This window comes from Chaetodon auriga, chromosome 4 (assembly GCF_051107435.1).
Source record: "Chaetodon auriga isolate fChaAug3 chromosome 4, fChaAug3.hap1, whole genome shotgun sequence".
Taxonomy (NCBI): domain Eukaryota; kingdom Metazoa; phylum Chordata; class Actinopteri; order Chaetodontiformes; family Chaetodontidae; genus Chaetodon; species Chaetodon auriga.
In genome coordinates, this window is record NC_135077.1 from 12,676,629 (window position 1) to 12,695,420 (window position 18,792).

Below are 18,792 nucleotides of genomic sequence, written 5' to 3' on the forward strand. Positions count from 1 at the left end.
GCCTACAAATGACGTTTCATGCACAAAAGACGAACAGTAATTGGTCAAAGTTGCCCGTCAATCAGACGGAGCTCACAGCAAGTCCCGCCCACCCAAGAGCGTATACTACGACGTAAATACTGTAATTAATTACATTTTAATTATTTAAATTAAACTCAATTAAATGTAATTCTTTAATTCTTTTAATTTAATTCTTTGTGATTCAAAACATTTTTTTTTTCAATTTAATTTACATGTAGTTATCTTTCAATACAGTTTAGTCATATTTGGTCACATTTTACTCCAGTTTTATTTGTTTTAATGTCAGTTTCATTTGTTTCCAATTTTGACTCGATCTCTGTTTGTTAATTTTCCAACTTAATTTATTATAATGATTACTATTACTATTATTATTAATGTTATTATTATTTTTTAAATGTAATTTGTATCCCCCCCCCCAAAAAAAAACCCAAAACAAAACAAAAAAAAAACACAACCTGAGACTTATTGTGGCCCTGGAGAGCTGGGCCCTCAATAATGACCAGCACTGACTATATTCGGTCATGATATTGTAGATGATAAAGTAACCCGTTCCTGTAATTTTCCCACATAAAAAGTGAAAAACATTGAGCTGAGATAGTGAATAAAAAACTGAATGGATGAATAATTGAATGAAGATCTCACACAACCCTTGTCCGGCTTCCATTCATGTTCAGTTTGGATTGATGCTGCCACTATGTGGTTAAAATGATTCACTGCAAAAACATTAGAGGACACACATCACCTCATGTGTAGGTGGATGGAAATATGGCCTGATAAAAATCACTCCCATCACTTCTCTGATGTGGCTCAGTTCAATTCCTGAACTAGATTTTTTTAAATGCTCAAATGAATGCAATTTTTCATCATACAGACAGTCTTACTATATTTTTAACATTAAAAATTTAACATTAAAATTATGACATCTCTCATTATAAGAGTGGTCCATGTTGAAATAGTCACCTGCTGTTTTTTTTTTTTTTTTAAATTAAGGCTTAAAACATGTTTGCCACTGCTTTCATTTGGCATTTTTATTTTCTTACTGTTCTCTACAATATGTTATACTCTTTTGATTGTCAGTTTATTTTGCTTCTGTTTCTCTCATATTTTGTATCATCTTTTATGTAAAGCAGTTTCAGTTCAGCAAACTTTTCTTTTCGAAACAGCTAAATGTTTCTTACGGACACAGTACTGTATTCTCTAGTGTAAGCCAAAACTGGATTAAGACTGTATTGTATGCATTTTGAGGTAAGGCACAGTGCAACTACTCCACTATCTGAGTAAAACCCAGCATGTTGTAAACCACTCTGTGGCTTTCATGTTCAAAACTTGTACAAAAAACATGTTTAAGACTGCGTTTCATTGTGACAGCCGACAGAAGAAGTTCAGCAGGCTGGCTTTGGTTGGTCAGTTTCCTTGTTGTTTTATTGGTGATAACTTGTTCCATTACAGTTTCTGGACAGCTAGTGTGTGTTATCATCTACCAACAGAGACATTCTCTCGGCGTCTTGCAGACAGAGGCCAGGTTGTGGTCATTAAACAGGTTTTTTGAAAGCCTGAAGAAGTGGCCTGTTGACACACACTCGCACACTGACACACGCACACACACACAGAGGTGACACACAGACGTCAGCGGACGGTTAGTAAGAGTGGAGGTTTCTTCTTCAGAGCCGCGAGCAGCCAGCCGTCAGAGCGTCTGAGTGCTGTTGCTGCTGTTGTCCAGCTGGGCGTGGCAGTCACTGGGACAGAGACAGGGCGGTGTCTCGCTCCTCCACCAGCTCCTTGGCTGTGGCGTCCATCTTGGCACGGGAAAAGTCGTTGATGGAGAGTCCGTCAACCACTTTCCAGGTCTTGTTCTGTGGGGGACAACAGAGAGAAAACTCACAGGTCGAGTGTTTGATTGTGAGGTGTTTTGTCATTTCTGTGGGGCTTCACATGAACACTGAGTCATGTGTCTCGATTTCTCCTATCAATATTGTAAGAAATATAAAAACTCCAGAGAATCCTCCTAAAAATCTAATCAGTGAACTGTGTTCAGGGAAAAAGTCATCGTTCTACTCCTGTGAGCCAGAACTGAAGAACCTGATCTGTCTACTTGTTCAGTACTAATTTCAGACATATTCCAGTGGGATAAACCGCTTGAATCTGGTGAAAAGTTCAGGTGAAGATGGCAGCAGCTTCACTCAGGGAAAAGCTCCTTCAGGCATGTTTGCTCGTGATTAAGAGACCAGCACTCAAAAAGGTCGAAAAACGCCGGTACCAGTCCCCTAAACATGCTGCTAAAATTCAGCAGCAGTGAGCCAAAGTCAAAAAACAGTGTGTTTTTTTACAGTGTGACAGTTCACATCTAGATCCGATACTGGCAGCTGATTGGATGGACTCACCTTGATCTCCACAGGGAAGGAGTAGATGAGGTCCTCTGGGATGCCGTAGGAGTTTTTGCCAGCGTACACGCCCATGGAGATGAACTCACCCTGTAGGCAGGAAATGACAACACATCAACAACAACAACAACAACAACAACAACAACAACAACAACAACAACAACACGTCCCGCAGCAACAAACATCAGACACTGTGTCGTGTTGTCTCTAAATCACAGCTACTGAAAAACAAACGAGAAATCTGATGTGGCCATAAGGTTTATTTTCATTTTTTGTTGATTAAATTGTTTATTAATTTTTTTAATACCAAGAAGACATTTTTTCTCCGATTTCTGCCCTGAATTTTTTTTTAAGACATAAAATTCCACTTGATTCTGTCCTTTCATGGTCTAAATCTTTCACAAGTTGGTCCACCCCAACAATTACACTGCAAAAAAATACACGTTTGTCTTGGAAATAGAAAATTTGAATGAGACAGGCAGTAAATCTGTTGGATTACCTGAAACCTTCATATTAAACTTTTCTAGACTTTTCAGGCCTATAGAGTCAATCCAAAATGCTACAACTCCTCCAGATTTCTTATCTCCTCCCTCCAACCGACTCTGTCTTTCATCACCGTCAGACTGAAACACTCAGAGTCGTCTCCACCGTTCATCTCTGCGTCCACACTGACCTCCTTGGTGCCGAACCAGATGTCCCTCATGTGGTCGCAGATGGCCTTGGCAGCAGACATGGCGCTGGACAGCTTCCTGGCCTTGATGATGGCTGCACCGCGCTGCTGCACCGTCTGCAGGAGGGAGATGAAGAGGAGGAGGTTTGAAAAGAGGACGGAAACTACTAACCTGAAGGGAACTACGCTGCTGTCTAAAGAAGGTTAAAATGACACAAACAATGTCTAAAAAGGAAGAAGCAGCGGGCGCTCACAGAGATGAAGTCTCCTCTCAGCCAGGCCTCGTCCTTGACGGTGTCGTAGACCGCTGCCTCGCTGCCGTGAACGTTGACCTTGGCGTGGTGGACGTCGGGGTATTGGGTGGAGGAGTGGTTCCCCCAGATGATGACGTTCTTCACTTTGTCAGCGGACACGCCACAACGCATCGCCACCTGCAGGAAGGCACAGACAGCATATTCCAAAAAGTGTTCAGAAGCAACTCTTTCATTTTGTAATAAGTTATTGACATCAGTAAATAAAATGTGATGCCACTTTATGACCTTCCTTAGCCATCATTCATGAGTGTGTACCTGAGAGCAGGCTCGGTTGTGGTCCAGTCGGGTCAGGCAGGAGAAGTTCTCTTTAGCGATGGATGGAGCAGACTTGGAGGCGATCAGACAGTTGGTGTTCGCCGGGTTTCCAACCACCAAAACCTGACGTGAAAATCAAACGTCTCCATCAGACTGATGTGTCTCTGCGTTATCAGCCGGTCACACAGGTGAGCAGCCAGGTGACAACGTGATCAACGCACTGCCTCCTGAATGCTGAGGTACAGCCAGCACACACCTCTGAGCTACAGCGGGAGTTTAATTTTAACGCGTCCTTCATCTCAATTTGACCTAAATCTGCTTGTCAGTGTCTGACATATTGAGCATAAAGTAAACACATGAACTGTAAGAAAACCTGGAGGTTCAGAGATCTGAGACCTGAGGCTGCTCGACACCTTTCAGAGAGCACATCTGAAGTTCTCACGTTGAACAGCACTGTTGGAGTTCATCATGACTGAAATGTTCCCGTTTCCTCCACAGTGTGGAGTAAAGACAGCCAGAAACCGATCAGAAGCTGCTCTGTTCTAACGGTTTGTTTTATCGCCGAGCTCAGGCCTGAGCCATAACACGGTTTATCTTCAGTCTAAACGTCCTCCGTGCTGCTGCTTTTCTCTCACATTTTCCCAGAGAGAGTTTCAGAGATTCAGCAGCTTCAGCAGGCGAGACTGAGCAAAGACAAGTGACACAGAAAGTCAGACTGTCACAAGAAATGTATATTATTTTACAAGTAAACTTTACGGGAGAATGTTGTATTTTACTGCCCAGATGTTTCCATCTGAACAGACTCATTTGCGTCATTTTGACAGAATTTCCTCTTTTTTTGAGTGAAAACTGTTTTCTGCGATAGTTTCTGTGTGAAAGCAGCTGAAAGGGTTCAACACAGCAGATTCTCTGCAGGTGAAGCTTTGACCTTTGACCTCAGCAGAAACTCGACCTCTTTCGTCACACTGTGCTATGGAGTTGTTACACATTACAGTGTGTACGGCAAATGACGGTAAACACACAGAGGACCTCTGAGCTGCAGCTTTGGAGACCTGCTGTTCTTTTCCAGATCAGAGAGAAACATTGAGCTCGGACAGAGAAACATTGAGCTCAGTCAGAGAAACACTGAGCTCGGTCAGAGAAACGCTGAGCTCGGTCAGAGAAACACTGAGCTCGGTCAGAGAAACACTGAGCTCTGTCCGGTCACACCAGATGCTGGATAAGCGCTTTCATTTCCCCCCAGCTGCACTCAACTGGCTGCTTCTTTCTAACAAAGACAGTACAGCGTTAAAACTCCTGGTAACCTTCAGCACAACAGTTCCTCACTGACAGATCCACTCTGAGTGGGACATGAGCCTGTGGGACAATAAATGCATAAATAAAATGACATTAAATAGAAGAAACTGAGGCGTCACCTTCACGGTCTTCTTGGCGTACTTGTCCAGGGCGGCTCCCTGAGTCTTGAAGATGGCCACGTTGGCCTTCAGCAGGTCCTTCCTCTCCATCCCCTCCTTCCTGGGCATGGAGCCCACCAAGATAGCGACGTCGATGTCCTTGAAGCCCACCTCCACCTTGTCAGTGGGGATCACCTCTGTGGGTGGAGGAGAGGGAGGTGCAGTCAGTGTATTTTATTTCTTTATCGGGGACAGTCAGTGCATCATTAATAATATTGTGAGTGTAAACTGTGTTCAAGGCTGCAGCCTGTTTCTTCTTCATGTTGTTTGGGGGTGACTGTGGCTCAGGAGTTGGAGCGGACGTCCACTTATCAGAAGGTCGGTGGTTCGATCCCTGGCCTCAACAGGCTACATGTTAAAAGCTCGTGATGAGCAGGTGGCCTAACTACCATCGTATTGTAAACTGTTAACCAACCACAAAGACGACGACGATAACAGCAGGAATGTCAGTGATGAAGCTGTGAATCATCTTCATCATCACTTCTACAAAGAACTTATTTGAATGCAGAACAACAACAACTTTAAGGGAAATTTCTTCGATTTCTTTCAACTCGTTTTACTCCAAAACAACCAATGGCACAGAGTTATCTTATCTGTTCTGTACAGGTAACAGAGGCTGCCCTGCTATAGCACATACTGATAACGATAAGGTGATGTTTTGGTACTGATAAAGTGTGCTGATTATTTAAACAACATCTGTGGCCCCTGACCTTCTCTGCACACATTCATCCACTGTCTCAGTTTCTGCTGTTGCTTCACAACCTCAGACTCTTTAAAGCTGAAGTTTTGAGGTCACTTTATTTCAGAGTTTCTCAGATAAACTCCGGCCGTCTCGACTGATCCTGACGATAAGGTGCGTTTGGTGTCTGCTTATTGCAGTGATCCGAGCTGCTATCAGACTGGACTTCAGTCAGGGTTCACTTCCCCTCCGCTCATTGTTGTACCACCACGGCTCCTGATTGGCTCCTGTGGTGTCTTCACCACCAGCCAACCAGATGTCTTATTTTAGACCCTCCTCCTCACAGCAGCAGCAGACAGAGGAGGATATGAAGGACAAATACCCCACACACACACACACACACACACACACACACACACACACAGTGTGCTGCAGTAAAGTGCTCCACATGAAACAGGAGCAGTTCAGACATTTATGGTGGACAGCAGCTGCAGCTTGTCTGTAGTCGTGACTGATGCAGGGTCCTTTTGGACGATGATATTTGTTTAACTATGAGACAGTTGGACCCCTGGTTACTACAAGCATGTGACATGGTTTTAAGGGGGTGTGCGGCATGCGTCAGAACACACATGCCTGTTAGTTTCTACGTAAGCATACTGACTGACAGCCGTCATCACTGGTTGATGGACGTCAGCTCTTTCACACACCGCTGTCCTGTTCCAAGCATTACTGCACGTCAGCTCTCCAGGAAAGCAGCGATACTGTCACATCAGCACCTTGAACCTTGACTACTACTTCGGCACATCTGGTGTGTGGTGGATGTGGAATGATAGTGGTATGTGTTGTGCTGTAGAGTCCCATGATGATAACCACATATTTTCCCTCCTGATAAGAAAACAGTGAAGGAAACACTGAATATTGTCTTTCCACCCGTTCAAAAACATTATGTCTGGACTTCAAAAACCCAACAACTGGTCAAACCTTCAATATCAAACGCTTTAGAGGAACAATGCCTTTTCTTTGTTTGTCAAACTACCCTGGTTCAAACAGAGTAACACACACTGTGGGCTCACCCCTCAGCAGTGGGAGGGCGCAGTCCTGCAGCTCCATGACGACTCCGTCCAGCACCGGCAGCATGGGGGGGATGTCCAGCAGGATCAAGATGATTGGCTGAAAACAAGAGGGACAACAAAGGTTTCACCTGAAAATCAACCACACAGGCGCAGTCAAACGTTTCATTTACAGGGGCTTTTTTGACTTCCATGTTAATTTCTATGAAATAATCTAAAGGCAACTTTTACAACTGAAATGCAACCATCAGTTGTCTGATTTCTGCTGCAATCTTCTCAAATTTAATGTCGGGGACTACAGCATCGTTACTTTAATTTTTAGAAAACAACCCTATAATATATTCCCACAACTCATGAATGGTGGAAACATTTTGCTCAGGTACTCGATGACATTCTTTAATTCACTGTGCATTATATCCATTATATGTGATAATTATTGGTATGACATCTCTAGCTTGGGCAGCCCCACATTAAAACATGTATTATTCACGATGAGCCCATTATGTAACAGTCAAGCCTCACAGAGTGCATCATCCAGCTGTGATGGGGGGGAAGGGGGCTGCTGCGGCTGCTGATGTTATGTAATCAGGGTTCAGGCTCAGTCTTACCTGGTCCTTCCCGAACACATCTCCCTTGGCGATGCTGTACAGCAGGGAGTAGGCAATCTGGCCAGCAGCGCCGGTCACCACAACACGGATTGGTTCAGTCTGGAGGGAAACAAACAGGTTTGGTTCATACTGTACGTGTCGCTGATCTAGATCAACAATAGAGGGAGGAAACTTATACAGCCTATTTTTTAAGAATGAATGGAGGCAGCTTGTAAAGTAGGCCTTTATCAGTGGCTCCTCCTCCTGTGGAACCCTTTGAACGAAGAGGATTCATACCAAACCAAACTCCGTTAAGGAATTTGTACAATGTAGAATGACCCTGCATACTGACAATGCCAAGTATGAGATACAGTTCAGTTTGACATTTTATCTTTGGTAGCTGATGTCCCTCTTTAATTCGGCATGCATACCATCAGTCAGGCAGCAGATAAAAAAAGAACCCTTCAGCTTTTATGACCGGTTCGCACAACGCTCTTCACTGCGCGAAACAATGAACAGAAAAGGCAAACCAGCAAGAGCAGAATTTAATTAGGTCACATGATGCAGAGTCAATTAAGCCGAAATTAAACATGTTTCCAGCACAGTCGATAATAGCCTTGCATCATATTTTAACTGGTTGCAACTTGTCCGACAAGCAAGAACTCCTTAAATTTTCAGGTTTGTGAGCGGAGGTTCAAACTGATGACGCCCTGTCGTGATTGGTTAATCCGACTGAATGAAAGAAGAGGCCGATGATGTAAACTGACGCTGCTCCCACGCCACGGACTCATGTCAAAATGGAGGCAGATGAATGAATGTACAGTGGACAGTATGTACACAGTCTTAAAATAAGGAAAACAAACACGCAGTCTGTGCTGCAGATGCTTCCGTTAGCTTTACAGTCGCCGTCTCTAATGTGAGTGTGGAACTGCGCTACAAAGCGCGTTTGACAGCGCTGCCCTTGGTTCTCTATCATGAATTCAGCACGCAGAAAACCTCCATTAAAGCATTTAATTTCGCGTAAAGTGAAATTAAAAGATGCCGCTGCCGCCCTCCGTCCAATGTCAACTATTAAGCATCGTTTAACCCAACGTTAAATTGGAAATTAGCGCTTTGATAGAAGACGTATATAATATTATTTACACCTTTACAATAAGATAAGAGGTAGTCAATGATGCATCTTACCATTTTTTGCTAACGGATGGAGATGCTTTGGATCTGCGGTGCCTTCTCTCCCTGCTCAGAGTCGGACTAGACGGAAGGGTCACCTCTATCCTGCACTGTAAAGTCAGGAGACACGACTCGTCCCACACGCACTCTGGGACTTGTAGTCGTTTTATGGCACAAACGCAGGTTTTCAACACAATCGAGTCGACAAACGGAACACATTCTCCCATGATGCACCGCACCGGTCACACCACGCCCACTTATGCCATATACGATAGCAGATTTTCTGAAAAGGGTTCTTTTTAACTTGAGGCTGAGGAAGAAGCACTTTGGCGACACCTTGTGTCCGATACCGAAACTTCACAGCCGTCCTGCAGAATGACACAGCTGTATACTGCGATCTGCTCTGTTTCTGTGTTTATTCAATGATCTGTAAAGAACTTAATGACTCCAGATATTTCTAGAACAGAAAGTGGTCGATGTCTGTGTGTTGTGAAGCCCCCTCATCAATCCCTGGAAGCCCTCAAGAATAACTAATCTTCTCCAAACCCCCTGAAGAACTTCCACACACCTCTTTAACAGTGCCTGTTATTAACTGTCATGATTCCTTGGATCTTTTGAACCCCCTCTATAACTTGTGTAACTGCCACAAAGCTCCAACCTTCTCAAGCACCACATATACTCAAGGAACCCCATTAAGAATTCCTGGAAAGCCTTGAGAAACCCCCTACGAACTCCTGGATCCCATTTGAAACATAAACAACTCCAGGGACATCCTCACAAACCAAAACCCCTTAAGGACCTTTAAACCCTGGAAACACTGGAGCCTCTTAGGTACACTAAAGAACCAATAGTAATCCCACAGGATCCCCAAAATACCCTCTCAATAACTTGCATGCACCCCTTTAATGCTGCACATAACAAATCTAAGAGCACCTGACGTTAGCTTCCTACAGAGCCAATAGTAATCCATCTTAGACCCTTAGAACCCCTTCAAGAACCAATAAAAACCCCTCAAAGGCTGTTGGAACCATTTAAAAAAAGGGTCCCTTCAATCCTCCCAAAAACATTCAAAATATTTCAAGGAAGCTCCTTAAAAGAACCAAAGGAGAACCCTAAAACTCATCTGAAACCTTCAGCAACCACTGAAACCTCCTCAAACCTGCTCCAAGACCTCAAATATACTTCTACATTAACCACAGAAGTATATTCACCCTTGAACTCATAAAGGATCGCAAGAACCTCCTCAAATGTCCTTGCCTCCCCCTCTCAAGGACCCTTTTGAGCCCTATCAAGAACTTCTAGAGCCATCAAGAGCCTTGGAACCCACTGATGTCCCTGCAGCATGTTCAACGACTGGAGGAGAGGACATTTTAAGATACTTCATATTTCTACTCCACTGCATTTATCTGACAGCGACAGATTTCAGACATCAGACGTGACCAGTTTATGAAACGTTACAGATCAAACTACCCGACACTTCATACAGTTTTTAACATTTGCTCCACCGTGACGACATTCAGATGCTGCCTGGACGGGAATGAACGAGGAATAAAATCCTAACAATAAATGTAACGTTGAATGGAGCCATTCTGCACGATGAGTACTTAAACTTCTGATACTTTAAGTACATTTTGCTGCTAATACTTTTGACTAACAGAGTATTTCTTCATTGCTGTCTCGCTGCATTTACTTAACGATCTGAGCACTTCTTCCACTGCTGGTCTTCAGCAGACCCTGGATTCCCTCAATTCCACCTTGAAAACCTTTGAAACACATCCAGGTCATTCAGACAGTCTACAGTTTCTACTGCTTGTTCACTTGGTTTCCAGATGTTTTAGCTCATCAACGTGAGAACAGTCGATCAGGCAAAGTGAGTCTGGTTTCATGAACCACTGCAACCTCAAACCTCACTGATTTACGGAGGATAAGCGTCCGATGAGCTCCACCGTGCACGGACAACATTCCTCTGCTGCCTGCAGGCAGCTAAGCAGCTTCACACAATGATCCTTTAAGTGACTTAAAGGTCCCATGAAACAAAAAATGCTTTTCTCACGTCGTTAACAGCCATTTCTCAGAGTTGTTAGTCCATCTGAATTCCAAATTTATTTCTAGCCATGCAGATTGTTTTGGTGTTATTTCATCTGTTACCACGCCAATACAATGCCAGCAGCTTCGTGTGGATGGAAACCTGTATTTCACAGTGAGGTCTGTGGGTCATTCTGGGTAACCGTTTTTAAATCAGGGTCAAAGGTCAAAGGTCACTGGGGGTAAAGTTCACTCCCCAGACGACAGGAAGTTGTCGAGTTCAGTCACCAGCTCGTTAGGTTGCTGTTCAGCCTGTTATCTGCGACCTCGCGGGAGGTAAGTCTGAGCGGAGCTGAGCTGTCTGATCTGCTGACATTTATAGAGCAGAAAGTTCAGACATCACAAAGATTACATACAGGCCCGAGGTCAAAGGCCAAATGTGGTGTGACAATATGAACATTTTGGTTACCTTTCTTCAAATCTGACCATTCTGAAACAAATATGAAACTGAACTAGACATTAATGAAACGCTAAAACTCTCTGGTTATAAGTCACCAACTGGAACTGTTGAACAAGACGGAAACCTGGGACTGGTTAGTGCCTTTAAGTGAAAAGTGAATTTACATAAAGACAAATAAACAATTTTAAATATTGTCCTGATGCTGCTGTCAGGGTTGGCAGTGTATGCTTGATGTTTCAGGTTTTGTCTGACTGGTCCTGTAGAAACCACATCACATTTCAGCTGCTTTTTAATACTAAGATGGAAAATACGGATGCCCCTTTTCAGAGAAATTGATCTTCAAAATGTGATTTTGGTGTAGAAACTGGAGTTAATGACTGTGTGTGCATGTGGCCAAAACAGGTCAGAGGTACACGACACTGACTGCCCCATAGCTGATAGAAGTTTTTGAAAATGGTCCAGTGATATCCTATGATGTGGATATCCAAAAGTATGTGGACACCTGTGCCTCTAGTCTGGGGCTGTCTTTCCTGGTTTGGGTGTCCGTCGTTCCAGTGAAGGGAAACCTTCATGCTACAGCATACAATGATTTTTCAGACAGCAGTGTTTGTTTGGGAAGGCTCTGTCCTCTGTCAACATGACTATGTCCTCATGCACAACCTCAGGCCAGTGAAGAAATGCTTTTCCCAGTTTGGTGTGGAACCTTGACTGGTCTGCAGAGAGCACCGACCTCAACCTCATCCAGCACCCTGCAGCCAGGTTCAAACGTCATGCAGAAAGCCTTAACAGTGGAGCTGAGGCTGGAGAAGCAGACTAACGCCTACGGACAAGTTCACGTGCCTGGAACGTTCAGGTGTCCACATACTTTTGTCAGCCAGCCGCTTGCTGAGAGGAACGAGCTCAGAATCGCAAAGGAGGAGCATGAATGTTCTTTCAGAGAGAGTATCACTTTCAGCGAGGGGAGGTTTTTAATTGTCCTTCAGCCTATCAGGACACCGGCAGCCATGTTGGATCTGTGTGCTGTTTGCTGGGTTCAGTTTCTGTAAAGCTGCCCAGAGATAAAACAGGCTGCAGTTCTGTGCTGCTGGCAGCCTGGCAGGAGCTGACCGAGGTGCTGATAATCTGCAAGACTGCTGCATGAAGGCAGCAGCAAAACAGAGCAGAACCGGAAGCCCCTCTAACGCAGCCTTCAAAATAAAAGCTCAAATATTGCTGCGTTATCATAAGATGTAGAAAATGCTTCTTGGGGAAACAGCAGAGGGTCATGTTTCAGTTTTTAAACATTAACATCTGTACTTTATTTTGCTCATTATGTGCACGACTTTCTACTGCTCTTTTGGGTTGTTTTATTCATGTTTTTGTACTGTTTAGCTTAAATTTACCCCTTGCTATTACTTAAGCAGTCTTTGGGGCAGTGACTTCATCCAGGAAATAAACAAATAAATCTTCATCTTATTTTATCTCATCCAATGTCCATTATCTAGATTTTTAGTGATAGTGAAACTATCTGTGTAGATTTGGTAAGAACAAGCCATCCAGTGGCTCCAGGTGGCAGAAGATGCCACATTAAGGCCCTCATCCTCTTCAGATCAGTTTTAGCTATGTTTTTCTGTTATCTAAGTGGTTATTATACTATGGAGGTGTATCACATGGAAGCCTATACTCACTGGTCGCTTCATTAGGTACACTTGTACAGATTAATGTGATCCAAAACAACAGCTCTGCCATGAAGTTTATCATTTTTCAGTTTTAACTGACAGCGTCATAAAGTTTAATAATTCAACTCAATGTTTATTAATGAGGTCGGAGTCGGTGGTAGTGTTGTACTAGCGTGCATTATGTTGAAAGGTGTTACTAATATTCTGCCCTTCTCATATATGTAAATGGGGGGACAAAATATTTGGAACAACCCTCAATATAATGCATTCCCGTTAAACATCACCACAAACAACAACCTCAATCACAAGTATACGGTTATTTCAACACCTCTCACAGTGTCATTCAAAACTGAACATCACTGTCTTTGTAAAGCCAGAATTTCTGGCTGAGCTGTTCTGTGCAAGTGGCTGGTGTGTGTATTTTCACAGCAACAGGAGACGAAAAAAAAGGATGGCATAACATGGTAATGCTAAGTTGCAATGTTGTCTCACCTAATCAGATTTATGAAAATCTACATTCTAATTAAAAAATGTCAAAATCTTCTACATCAAAATTCTTGGATACGATGTCATACTTTCAAGATAAATTACAAGATACAAAGTCAGTTGTCAGATATGAATTTTTTCCTCGTTATTTTGACTAAAAATACTATTTTACTCACCATAAGCACTTTCGTAACTCCTAACATTTTCCCAGGGTAAATAGGCTTCCGTTGTTTTGAAAGTTTGCAGTAAACATTTCCTTCTTGTTGGTAATTACTGTGCCATACTCATTACATGAACCTCAAACCAAACTAAATTGGAGGATTGAATCGTGATCGAGTCTGGCTTTTATTTTGAAGACTGGCCGGATGTTGTATTGGTTACACTGACTAGCTTCACTTTGGCGCTGAACAACTAAACTGCCATGTAAAGACGACTCTCACTGAATTAATAATGACGGGATCAGAAAAATACGCGACCTGCCGAGTTCCTTCACCTACACGAAGGTGGTGTAGGGTTTCCGGCGGCCATGTTCACACCTGAAGTCCAACGGAAAAGGCCCGGGTACAAACACATGGGCTGTTTCCTCGTCAAGTTTCCCATCTGTTCACCATCGCAGATGAATAAACGATGATGATTCACAACTAATAACGTAGACATGTTTCCACTGACTTCATCCTTCCGGTCCGTAACGGTCAAGTTTAGCTCAAGAATTTGTCTTTAATGCTGCGTTCAAGGACGCACGGTCAGCACCGTCCCCGCGGTACTCCAGCCATCAAACTGCGGCGTTGCTTTCAACTCACCTGCGAGGAAACCGCCCGCACCACCAGATACATGGAGGTCAGCAAAGTCAGCATGGTCCCGCCGTGTGTTGTTGTCGCTCACTGATAACTGACGTCCTCTAAAGCAGAAATGGCGGCTCGACCTGACACGATACCGGGAGAGAGAGAGACGGAGAGAACGGGAAGACAGGTAGACACCCACAGATAAAGAGAGGCAGACAGACAGGTGCGACGGGACACCTCCGCGGCACCAGAGGCGACCTGAAACCGCGCTGCAGTTCGACTTTGATGGCGTCTTGTGCGTCGTTTTCCCGGGACTCTCTCACACCTCCACCCCTACCTTTAAACTTACACACACACACACACAAACTCACACACACCGTTGCACTCAGTCTAGTCCCTTAATAAGATTTTGAGGACGTAAATAGCCTCTGATAGCCGGACTGCTTAGAGCGGTACGAGCGCAGGTGTAAATTTATAGTAATGATGGAGGCTGTATTACTAGGAGAAAAAAAAAAAAAAAAAAAAAAAAAAAAAAGGCAGGAGGGAGTTTTGTGTGGGAGTAGATGACGTCACTGCAGGGGAGTGGGATATTATGGCGGCTTCAACCCAAAATGTATGTTTGAGAGTCGCAGGAGGACATGAGGTCTGCGGCAGAGGAGCAGTGAGGAGGAGCGCAGGTGGAGGTGCTGCTGCAGAGGCGTTCAAGTCAGCTGGACAACCCAAGAGGACACTTCAATGGAATATATATTATATCAGTTGATTTATGAATACATATAACCCTAAAAATAAGGGGGTCAATAAGGGTTCAATTCTTATTCTTAGTCACCTGAAGAAGAGCTGCTTTTTTTCCTTACATATCACACTTCTGACCCTCCTGACTGATGTGTTTCCCACTGATCTAATACAGATGTCACTTTAGTTGCTGTTCCTGTTGAAACACGAGCCAGTTGAACAGTCTGTGACTGAAGCTCCTGCCAGCAGCGCCCCAACAATGAACCCTTAGATGACTTCTCTTCCTTTTGCCATCTTGATGCAGAATCTGCATTTCTCCTCAAATTTATTGAGGTTTCTCCTTTAATTTGTCACCAGCCTGTATGTTGAGGGATGCAGCACTGAGTCAAGTCACATGTGAAGGTGCCTCTGCTTTCTATCAAAGTACCTTTACATGGATATGAATGTAAATTACTATAATGACACGTGCTCATGCCACCACTAGCTGTCTATATTAACAGTGTTTACGTTGTGGACTGATCCATGTTCATGTGTTTATTTTGTCATTACTGGCCAGCATAGTTACAAACCCAGTCCTGCAGGACATGAAAATAGTGGCAGGATGCTGGATGAGGGGACCCGCTGCTCTCAGGACCATTCTGTGAAATCTACATGGATGAATGAATCGTGGCGCCAAACGTCTGATATAGTCAGAGGTGACGGTTCGTGCAGGTTTCAGGGTCAGTTCAGTACAAAGCTGTTGAGAGTTTGGTCAAGGACTAAACACTATTTTGTGGTATTTTACTTGAGTTATTGAGTTATTCTCTACTTTGCAAAGTCAGATTGTTAATACAAAATATAATCAACTAATGAATCATGATGTATATGTTCATGGTTTTATATGCAGCAGTGCATAAAGTAATGAAAATAAGCAGCACCTCAGCAAGCTGCAACACTAGTGATGTTACTACATAATGAGGACTTTTACTTGTGGTACTGAAGTACATGTGGATGCTAACAGTTATGTATGAGTTTTACTTGTACCTGAGTATTTCTAAACTGCCGTAGTACTACTTTTACTTAACAGATCTTAGCACTTCCTTCACGTCTGGAGGTTAACATGAGATTTAGGTCCAAAAATAACTTGTGAAATCAAAATGATAGGTGATGAAGCCCTCAAGTACTGTAATTACTTCATGAAAACAATAATGAATCCCTGTGTAATTCAACGAACCACTCTGGTTGTCTGATGGCGGACCAGAATGTGTCACTCCTGCCTGCTGCCAGCAGAGGTCGCTACAAGCATGAGGAATGGACTTCAGATCTGGAGCGGCCCTCTGGCCGTTCCAGGACAAAAGTTAACAGATGGCAGCGGAGTTAGTTGTGGTGTGGATTCATTCAGTGATCCAACCTTTATTTAAACTCAAAAAATTATTGTGGAAATTCCCTAATTTCCAGTGATGTTAAGAGTACATAATTCACGCAAGCTTAATGGTCCCCTGGCAGGGCATGAACCAGGTGTAGAGGCTGATTCTGTACTGCAGCGGCCTGGTTTGATTCCGCCCTTTGCTGGACGGCATCTCTCTCCCGTCTGTCACTATTATAATGACGCAGAAATGGGGGACAAAAAAAAAAAAATCTGTGGTCACTTTAGTGCTGATGCACAATGGTATTTAGCAGGCATTTTAGCCTTTTATCAGAGGAGGTGGACAAGTATTAACAAATATTAAGTATTATCTCACATGAAGGATATATCGCATTTAGTGTCTTTCAATGAGTTTTACTGAAAGTCTTTCTGATTTTGGGGGCATGACATGACATCAACTGATTAACCAACTGAATAATAATAGTCTTCTTATTTCCCATTGGAAATATTTTTGCTGGGTTTATAAATGTGGAGTACTGCCTGTAAGTCTGCTTATCTTATCTTTAACTGCATGCTTTTGACTGTAGGAGCTGACTCTTTTCCTCTATTCAGCCATGATTTACCAGAGTTTCCAGATAGTGTAACTCAAAGTGTTTCACAGGTGACTGAAACCTAACAATAAGAAGAAATATGAAGAGCAGAGGAAGTGGAGACTAATCACACAAAGAAAAAAAAACTCATTGTCAGACCTCTATTACAGCGGAACACACATACTGATAATTGATATGTAACTTATTATGACTCTGGTTTAGAGAAGCTGGTGCATTTCTACACACTAGACAATCTCAATAACTAAAGTTTTCAGCTTTAGGTTACGTTTTGGGAACATTGCATACTTTTGTACATGTACTTGACAGTAAGTGAAAAAAAAATATATAAATAAATAAATAAGATGGACAGTTTGAGTTGCTGGGTAATCATTATGGACCAAACATGTGGTATTTATTATTTTGACATTTTTTTTGGAAGAACTTTGTATACAAAGATCATCAATAGTCTAAAGCCCTGCTGGCGCCCTCTTGAGTTAGTGTTCATTACAAACGTGATGTGAAAGCTACATTCTGACTCTTCAGCCATTCTAAAGCCTTATCATTAGTGGAGCTTGTTCTTAAGGCGCTACAATAAATATCATGGGTCATTAGAAATAAAGAGTTTATCCTCTGGGGAGCATAAATGAAGCCAGGAAATTTTTGTGATAATTTTGTACTTTTGATTATGAAATTTTAGATTTAGATGTGGCACTAGAGGAGAGATCACTGGGATTTTCAAAAGGATTTAGAGATGTCTCATTCTGGCAGGCCTCTGGCACTGTTCTTAAGTGGTTCACTTCCTATTTCACAGACCTTCCTGGTGAGTTTGGATACATGCTCCTCCAGAATAAATGAAATGTGGTGTGCCCCAATGATCAATTTTAGGCCCGATTCTTTTTAATTTATGTATGCTCCCACTTGGCAGTGTCATCAGGACACATGGTATCATCAGCTATGCTTACTTTTACATTTAATCTGACTTTTATTTTTCTCTTTTACATTCTTATAATCTATACTTTCATTTTGGCTTAAGAACTAAATGTTCTTATATGTTTATATATGGTTATTATTATTATTTTTTTTAAATGTTCTTATATTTTTTTATCCTGTATGTTTTTACAATTTTATCCCATATATATATATCCAGTGTTTCCTCAGTGGGGGCCCTCTGTGATGGGGGCTGTTATCGGCTGGGGTGGGTGGGGGCTTCCTGGCTCTGGTGCTCCGCTGCAGTGCTGGGGGTCCCCTGCCTGCCTGCAGTTTGGAGGACAAGCGGGGGGCTCTATAAATAAAGTTTGATTGATTGATTGATTGATGGCTTGACTGAGACAGAGCACACTGACTCTGATCTCAACAGATACAGCAAAATCCAATCACGGGGCCAATACATGACACAAGAAGTATGAAGGGAGGCAAACGTCCAACATGCAGGGAATCCAGGCAAACAACCATGAACTGACAGGAGTCTTCACACACCACATGCAAGGGATGGACCAACAAAGACAAAGGGGAATACAAGGACTTATATAGACAGGGGAGGAGATCTGATCAGACACAGGTGAAACTGGAAACAATAGTGTGCTTGAGGTGCCCTCATTAACACTGGAGGCTTTGCAGAAGGTTTATTTTCTGACATAAATAATGTTGAAAACTTAACAAAATGACATAAAATTCTCAAATCTTATATGACTCTTTTTTTTTTTAGTTGATACAAAGAAAAATAATGGAGGGGGGACCAACATTTTACTACAAACTAGTACAATAATAATTCTGGGCATAATATGAATCACTAAAATGTGCAGCTTAGCACAGCTTGCTAAGGTGATTCTAAGGGAATTCTATGGTTCAAAATGGAGCGAAACAGGAACAACCATGACTTTCAATAAAGTCTGTGGATTCAAATGTACACAGAACCTGCAGAATTTCTCCAGCATTGGTGGTCTCAGCCAGAATCGAACCCGTAACCCTGCCAAGTGACAGTGCCTGACCACACCACTTAAACTTCTCAGTACATTGACGATGTAGTGAAGCATCATGTAAACAGATGTGTGCCTGAAAAACAATGTGAGTGATGACAGAGACGAGGTGAAGGGGAAGTGTGGCTCACGTAGTC

General features: G+C 42.9%; 1 protein-coding gene across 2 annotated transcripts; it reads right to left on the minus strand.

Moving 5' to 3' along the window:
• Positions 1-1,416: 1,416 nt before the first annotated feature.
• Positions 1,417-14,508, minus strand: LOC143319210 (malate dehydrogenase, cytoplasmic-like). Of its 2 annotated transcripts, none has more exons than XM_076727957.1 (9): positions 14,031-14,508; positions 7,453-7,551; positions 6,848-6,944; positions 5,057-5,232; positions 3,642-3,764; positions 3,327-3,503; positions 3,076-3,189; positions 2,403-2,492; positions 1,417-1,874 (listed from the first exon to the last, which is right to left on the minus strand). In XM_076727957.1, exons 1-9 carry the CDS (start codon positions 14,082-14,084, stop codon positions 1,755-1,757), a joined length of 1,050 nt encoding a protein of 349 aa, XP_076584072.1. In that variant the 5' UTR covers positions 14,085-14,508; the 3' UTR covers positions 1,417-1,754. The 2 variants fall into 2 exon arrangements, with proteins under 2 accessions (XP_076584072.1, XP_076584073.1); XM_076727958.1 differs by lacking the exon at positions 14,031-14,508 and adding an exon at positions 8,617-8,758.
• Between the last annotated feature and the right edge of the window lie 4,284 nt (positions 14,509-18,792).

Bases quoted from the DNA above. Each gene is read 5' to 3' on its own strand.
- LOC143319210 (XM_076727957.1), bottom strand. From the start codon at position 14,084: ATGCTGACTTTGCTGACCTCCATGTATCTGGTGGTGCGGGCGGTTTCC. The intron at 7,552-14,030 runs GTGAGTTGAAAG...GTTTCCCTCCAG, and splicing joins TGCGGGCGGTTTCCTCGCAG to ACTGAACCAATCCGTGTTGT. The intron at 5,233-6,847 runs GTGAGCCCACAG...CTCCACCCACAG, and splicing joins CGCCCTCCCACTGCTGAGGG to AGGTGATCCCCACTGACAAG.